This window comes from Platalea leucorodia, assembly GCF_965183815.1.
Source record: "Platalea leucorodia genome assembly, chromosome: 7".
Classification (NCBI taxonomy): Eukaryota; Metazoa; Chordata; class Aves; order Pelecaniformes; family Threskiornithidae; genus Platalea; species Platalea leucorodia.
In genome coordinates, this window is record NC_138829.1 from 73,447,841 (window position 1) to 73,455,319 (window position 7,479).

The 7,479-nt window shown below is 55.1% G+C and overlaps 1 protein-coding gene across 1 annotated transcript; it reads left to right on the top strand.

Annotated features, from left to right (window-relative positions):
- Nucleotides 1–106: 106 nt before the first annotated feature.
- Nucleotides 107–6,104, top strand: BET1L (Bet1 golgi vesicular membrane trafficking protein like). The gene is made up of 4 exons (XM_082318194.1): nucleotides 107–245; nucleotides 830–921; nucleotides 1,710–1,766; nucleotides 3,369–6,104. Exons 1-4 carry the CDS (start codon nucleotides 227–229, stop codon nucleotides 3,534–3,536), a joined length of 336 nt encoding a protein of 111 aa, XP_082174320.1. The 5' UTR covers nucleotides 107–226; the 3' UTR covers nucleotides 3,537–6,104.
- Nucleotides 6,105–7,479: the final 1,375 nt, after the last annotated feature.

Sequence of the window (7,479 nt, forward strand, 5' to 3'; positions counted from 1 at the left end):
CGAGGCCGCCGCCGTGCGCCCGGGGCCGGCCGGCAGCGGGGACGGGCCCGGCCCGCAGCGACAGGCCTGCGGGGCCCCGGCACCAGCCGGGAGCGGAGCAGCGGCCGCCGCCGCGCCCGGGAGCCAGGCGCCCCGCCGCGGGGGGAGCGCGGAGGAGGGCGGCGGACATTTTGCGGAGGCGGGGGCCGGCGCGGCTCCGCCCGGCGAGGCGGGGCCGGTGGCCGCCATGGCGGAGTGGGGCCGAGGTGAGGGGCCGGGGGCCGGCGGGGCCGGGCGGTCCCCCGCCGTGGCCGTTCGGGGGGCGGCTGGGCGAGGGACCCCGCCGCCGCTTGAGCGGCCCGAGGGGAGGCGGGCGCTCCCGCCGCCATTGGGGAGCCGCCTCAGGCCTGCGGCCCGCGGCGGGGGCGGCCCGCGGCGGGGGCGGCCCCGGGGAGGCACGGCCGGGGGGGCCCGGCACGGCTGAGGCGGCCTGGGCCCCGGACTTGCTGGGTTTCGCCCCAGTCCCGTACTGGGGCAGCGCTGGAGGCGTCGCTGGGGCACGAAGCCCCTGTGCTGCTTCGAGCCGCTGGGCCGCGGTGGCGGCTCGGGCGCCTGTCGGGGTTTCTGGCCGCTCCGTTGGGGGAAAGCTTGGTGTGTGCTCGTCAAAAAGAGTCTGGGAGCGTTTCGTGGCGCAAACCCCGCGGGGAGGCGGCTGTAACAGCCTCCGTGGCAAGCCAGAGACCAGTTGGGCAACGAGCTCGCTCTGCCTCGCCCGCCACGTTGGGTGAGCAGATACACCGGTACTCGTATCAGGCCAGATAAACCACATTCTCCTCTTTTCTCCCCCCAGGTCAGAGTCCAAATGCCGTGGAGGATATGCTGGACGTAGAGAACAAGCGTATGGCAGACAGCCTCGCCAGCAAGGTCACCAGGCTGAAGTCGGTGAGTCGCCGAGCTCGCGCCAGGTGCCGCGGTGAAGGAACGGGCATCGGCTGTCCAGGTTGTTTGTGCAGGGTCTTGCCGGAGATGCAAGCCTGGGGCCAAAACAGAGGGCTTCCTATGTATTAATGACTCCTAGTTGTGGGCGATATAATGGTTAACTTTCACTTGTGAAATGCCCGGGACAGCTTTGTGAATTTCGCCTTTCCTTTGGAGGTTTAGGGACATCATCTAATGGGAATGATGTGGGTTTTGCGGCACTCGGGGAAGGAGTTTTAGGCACAGGGAGAAGCATAAAGGCTGCGCAGAGGGGTATCGCTAAGCGCTCCTCCTCGGGGAAAAGGTCACAATGAAAAGGCAGGTAAATTAGTTTTGAAAAATACACATCTCTGTGAGTGATGTTCGTAAAGCTAGTTTGCTCCTACTAACATCAAATACTTTGATTTAGAGCTTAATAGAAGTCAGTGACTTGCCTTGTAGAAGGGAAGACTCTGAATTCCTGCTGTTGTTTCCCAGCGTTTAAATGCTCCTGTCCTGTACAGGACAGTTTCAGAGAGTCAAGCTTTCTTTTCAGCGCTCCAGAGCTGAAAAAGTTCAACAACCTGAAACCAAAATGAGAATCTTGTTTTGTCCCTCGACCGAACAAGCCTCTGTCCGTCTATGTAGGAGACGGAGAAGCAGCGGCTTGCTTTTCTAATGTGCATTTCAAATGTTACCAGCACTAGATGCGTTAGAGGTTCTCTCTACATTACAAGTTCATTAATAACCGTTTCCTCCCTTATCCTGCGTAGCTGGCTCTGGATATTGACAAAGATGCTGACGACCAAAACCGTTACCTGGATGGCATGGTAAGGAACCCGTGAAATGTAAAAAGCGTGGCTTTTTTGTGCTGGCTCTCAGCAGTTACCTTGACTGTGAAAGTTTAATAGCAGTTCAAAGTTAGCAGACAAAGTTAGAGCCCAGTGGTCAGTTTGGCAAACCAGGGAATGTAACTAAACCCGTTTCCAGTGGACTTCTTGATTGATAAACATCAGGTTCTGAGCAGCTGCTGGTATCGCTTTGTCCGAACGGGCGACGCGGAGATGAGCTCCTTACTGGGATTAAAGAGCTGCCTCCTGTGGGTAATGCTGGGAGATGGGCCTGTTCCTCAGCTGCTCCCGTGATTTTTGGTATTGCTGTATAAATCTGTCGGGGTTCCTTACTGTAACACCTGAAACACAGACTGCCTGTCAGGGCTTTGTAGTTCCCCGACGTCTTTGGAAGGAGCAAAGCTGATGCTCTGCGTCCACTCAGGTTGCTCGGCGCCCTGTTCTGTTATCTTTCTGACGCACAACACCCGATAAAACCAGAATCGCTTTCCAGAGTAATCTGCCTCTTAAGCTGTGGTTGCTGATGGAAATCACAGTGCCCTGGGGAAAGGCCAGAACAGCACATTCCTGGAGCAGAGGGGGTACCTGCGAGGCTTTTTAGGAGAAAGGCAATTCGCTAACTGAATTGCGAGAGGAAGGGAATCCAGCCCAGAGATTTGAGAAGGAGATTAGCACCGTAGCACTGGTGCTTGGAGAGCCTTTTCTGCAAGTGCTGGGTGTTGGAGCGCTGGTGCGTGGAAGCGAGAGAAAAGATAATTGTAGTGTTGAAACCAGTTGAGTCAAAGGTGTAAGCTCAGCTTGGAAGCTTAATAACGGTGTATGCTGACAGTGTTGGACTGGCTGAAATGGATATTTGCTCAGCCCGAAAACTAGAACAGAGAATCAGAATAAAAGGTGTAATGGCAAAAGACCGTAAAGAAGAATGCCCCAATCAGCATGAAATTGTGCTTCTGTTACAGAGAAGGTTTTGAAGCATTTCGGGAGCAACATGAGCAGAAGCTCCAAGTAGTTTGTGGATAAGGAAACCAGACCAGAAGTCAAAATGAATATGCCTAAACTGCGTTAATTTGAGAATTGTTTGCCACCCTTTGGTGGAGTTGCACACGCTGAAGAAAAAATAGAACTAATGGCAAGAAACGGCACCTTTTTCTGTGCTTGTGAGCCCGCCCCGGTGTACATTAATGGCACCAGCTTCACGTAGGGACATTTCCTTTGGATGAAGCATTCACTTGCAGAGTCGCTGTTAAAAAGCTGTTCCAGGCAGGGTAAGCGGCGTAGGTACAACTGAACAGTCCAGCAGCAGGTAGCCTGACCCTGTTTTAAAAGAGGGGAGGCAGCTGGGGAGGCCTTTGGAACAGCCCTTCCCCTGTCCTTTTCGTTTCCCTGTGTTGGGCGTGGTGGGAGCGGTGCCGCTCCTGGAGCCGGAGCACAGGAGGGGAAGGACGTTCCGAGAGAGACGCGGTGGGCGCGGAGAGACGGACGGCTACTGTGCAAATGGTTTTTAGCCAGGAAGGGGGAGATTCCGCAGGGCTATATTCATCTGTTTGTAATGCTTCCATCTTAATTTTCTTTCCCATTCAGGATTCAGATTTTATGAGTGTGACTGGCCTGCTAACTGGCAGTGTGAAGCGTTTCTCCACCATGACACGGTCCGGGAGGGATAATCGCAAGTTGCTCTGTTCTGTTTCAGCAGGACTGATTGTCGTTTTCTTCATCCTCTACTATCTTGTGTCCAAAGCAGGGACTTGAGCTTGGTGTTCGGCACACTTTACAGAACAAAAACCACAACAATTGACAGACTTGTTCGACGCCTTTCGCAGTCTGCCCTGTGGTGGAGTCTTTGAGATGTTCCAGACAGACCTTCCAAATAACTTTTCTTTCCGCCGCCTTCTTGTTGTTGTTCTGGCTGGCCTCAGACATCTCTTTATAAAATGAGTTTCTTTGACTTTAAATGGATTTTCACGTATAACACGATTTTGATGTTGTTCAACGCTTATACCTTTATCTCTTGCCTTGTCGTCCATGTCTTGCAGCCTGTTTTGAAGGGCCACTTTTCTGTTACCTCCCTTACTGATATTCGGTACTAGGCTTGTGAGAGGTGGCTGGCAAATCCAGAGACTTGTCGATACTCAAAAGTTTAATAAACCAGCCGAGCTTTGGAAGCTGTAGAGTTTAGGATGCTGATTTACGAGATTTGGCAGTATGAACGTGTGACTTACGTTCCAGTGTGGCCGCTCGGCTGATACCTGGTCTCAGTTTCCCCTTGACTTGGAGACCTGTTCGTATCCTGGGTGTCCCTGGCTTGAAATGAAATCCGTACTGCTTTGAAATGAAATTAGCAGTAGATCTGGACCCTGATGCTCTCTAATTGCTGCAGCAAAGAGTTGCAGAGGAGCAAGACTTCATTTAAATGCTAGCTTGGTCTTCTTGATCATCCTTCTGGGTAAAGCCGGGGATGAACCCTGCAAGAAAGGAGGGGCAAAGGCCGTAAGCCACGTTGATTTACACGCATACAGTATCTTCCAGTACTCCCTTAGACTATTAAATCAGTGTAAAGAAAATCTGATAGCAAAAGGTCCAGGTAATTTCAGTTGTTACAGTACCCTGCTGTTAGAGCACTGTGGGAAGATGTTGTGCAATTAAAGGCAGAGGTTGAGGTCAAGGGAGACTCCTAAACAGTGCTGCTGGGGGGGCGGTGGGAGGTCAAGGAAGGATTTGGTTGGAGGGCTGATTTGTTTATTTATTTATTCATGTAGAAGGTAACCTAAGAAACTCTTGCTTTGCCTTTCGTAGCGCTTTGGGGACCCGTGCCTGCGATGCTCGTGAGGGGCGTGGCAAGGCACATCCCTACAGTTCTGTTTACAAAGCAGTCGTTCCCGGTGAACGCGCGGCGCGTGCCAGATGTCCTCTCCCGAGGCGGCGCAGGCAGCTCCGGGAGCGCCGTATCTGGGAACTCCATCTTCCCTTCACCCTCCCTGCCTTTCGCTGGGCTGCTCACCGGGCCGCTCGCTCGCGTCCCGACCCCAGCTGTATTCTTCCGTAGCTCAGTTATTTAAGTCTGCCTATGACTGAAGCAAGAGATCTGTAACTTTAAAAATACTGTGCCTGTTGGGAGAAAGAAAAAAGAATTTAAAATAAAACGCTCTTTCTCTCTTCAGACCAGCCTCCGCTGCCTGTGCTATAACCTGTCACTTCCCAGAGCAGCCGAGCAGAGCTGCTGTGTTTCATCTTGTCTGTTTTCTGTACCAGCTGCTCCCCTCTTCTGGTTTTCCTTTTTGAAAGTCTGTGCTTGTTTGGTTCTCTTACCTTCCTGTAACAACCACCTCTGCGGGACTAAAGCATTCCTCCTCGGATTTTGTAGTCTTCCTCCTCTCCAGCAAGCCTGTATTCATCAACGGCTGGGTGCTTCCCTTGGCCTTCCCCTTGCGCCCATTAGGAATTCCTTTGTCCTTGGCTAACCCGGGCCTGGGTCTGGAAACGGACCGTGTTGTCCTTTATTCCAGCTGTACCAAACTGCAAACAAAATACCACCCTAACTGGATTAGGTGTCTTTTTTTGCCACATTTGGGGAAAAACGTGCAGGGAAGGCGGGCAGAAAGGAGGCAGCAACGACTTTCTCTGGTTCTGCTTCCTGCTTCTCTGGTAAGATGGGGCAGCTCCGAACTCCTTCCATTTGGGAGCACGACGGGTGAATTGATCGAGTTTGTTTTGGTTTTCCGAAACAGAAGACGGATGAAAGGCCACTGGAGCAGCCTGGTCTTCACAACAGTGGTGGTTTTGGTTGGCTTTTACTGTTGTAAATAAAGCTCTGGGTTTAGAATTTTTTGCTCAAGTGTTTTTTTCCTGGCACTTACGCGTTAGCAAGGCTCAATACCAAGGTCAGAGCACTCAGCTGTTCTGCTTGCGCTGTAGGGAACCTGCTGCCTCACAGCCCAATTGCACCGTCATCCCCAGAAACGGCACGTCTTCAATGAACTGGAATAGGGAGGTTTGGGCAGAGCCGCCCGGGCTGGGAAGGGGCTCTCTCTGATCCTTTGAATTCCTCTAGAATTCAAAAAAAGGATTTTAAAAAATATGTATTTATCTGCATACGGAGTCTCGTTTCAGGAGCCGGTTACAGCACCGTGTAACTGTGCTCAACCCTCTGAAACTCAGAGCTGCAACATTGGGAAGTTCTTGGAAAAACTGAGTTCGGGTGCGTAACCCGCAGGCGTGTTGCAAAAGAACTTGCGCAGCAGCGAAGGCGCCGAGGAAGTGCAAAATCTGAGAGAAGAAAGAATTCAGAATACGGGTTAATCCCAACAACAGCAACACAGTAGTTGAAAGCAGCAGAAGGATGGGGCGCGGGATCAAACGCGTAGCAGCATTAGCCGCGGGACAAACGCTTGAAGATATCCCGCCACCCAGCCCTTCCATGTTATCTAAATATTGGGGTGTTTGTTTAGTCTGTGGATTTGGTTTCCTGCTTGCCCCTTACAATGTTTCTTCTGAGGCGTAAATATTAGAGAAAGCAGATCTTGCACACACACACACACACCCAGCTCAAGGCGAATAGGCAAAACATTTGGGGGTGTTTCTATGGAAGTTGTAACAAACCCAGAATCGGCGCTGGGACGTGCGCTGTTGTTTCAGGAGTGGGTTTGCGGCGCCCCCGGAAAGGGCATCTCCGGCCCGTCAGGGGGGCTGGCGCTGCACAGCGGGGTCCGTGCTGCCCCTGAACGCGGGTGCCACCGGTAACGCAGCAGCTAAAGCGCATCGCGCAGCTGGGATCGCCGCGGCAAACATCGGCAGAATCCTTTGGTAATAATGGACAAGAAATACCGAAAGAAATCGCTTTCTGACTCCCTGTGCTCCTAGTTGTTTACTGGAATTAGTAGAACGCAGTTAGTCGTCCAAAGGTGGGACTGCAGGTCTCGGGGAAGCTGCGGGTGCCCGGGGCTTGATCAGCGTCACCTGGAAGGGGAAGAGTGAGAAGAAACACTTAAAAACGCGCCCGTGGCGCCTTGCTCTCGGGAGGGCTTGTCCTCGGCGGCGGCCGGCCGGCATCGCCAGTCGGTGTGCGTGATTTGCCGTGCGCTGCCTGGGCCCGTCCCGCGGGCACGCTCGTTGGACGCCTCCCGCGCCGGCGGGGCATCGCTGCTCGGCTGCTGCCGCCGCTCGGCGTCGGTCCCCGCGTCGGGGAGGCCCGGGGAGGCAAGGACAGGAGTTCGGGGCGGGCAGAGCGCGCCCTCCCGCGCCTCCTCTGAACGGAAAGGTCCCGTGCTGGAGGCAAAGGGCAGCGACGAGACCCCGCCGCCTGCCCGGGCGAGGCGACGGCTGGAGCCGATGTCCCCGTCCCCGGCGTCTCCGGCGTCGCGCTCCAGCGGCCGGCATCAGCTGGCGGCCCGTTGCCAGCCCTCGGCGCGGAGGTGCCAGTGGACGGGACGTGTCCCCTGCGGTGTCCCCAGCCAGCCCGGGGCCCGGGGAGGGACCCTCCGGGGGGGGCGTGGGCACCGAGACCCACGGGGGTCATGGGGAAATGCCACCGGGGAGGCACCGGGGCAGGCGGGCAGCGGCGGGGAGGGAGGGCGGGGGACACGGGGCCAGGGACGGGGTCGCCACCGGCTGCTCACCCCTCGGGGGCTGGCGTCCCCTGCCGCTCCTCCATCCCCGCGGGGGCCCGCGGCCCCGGGAGCGGCCCCGGGGCAGGCCA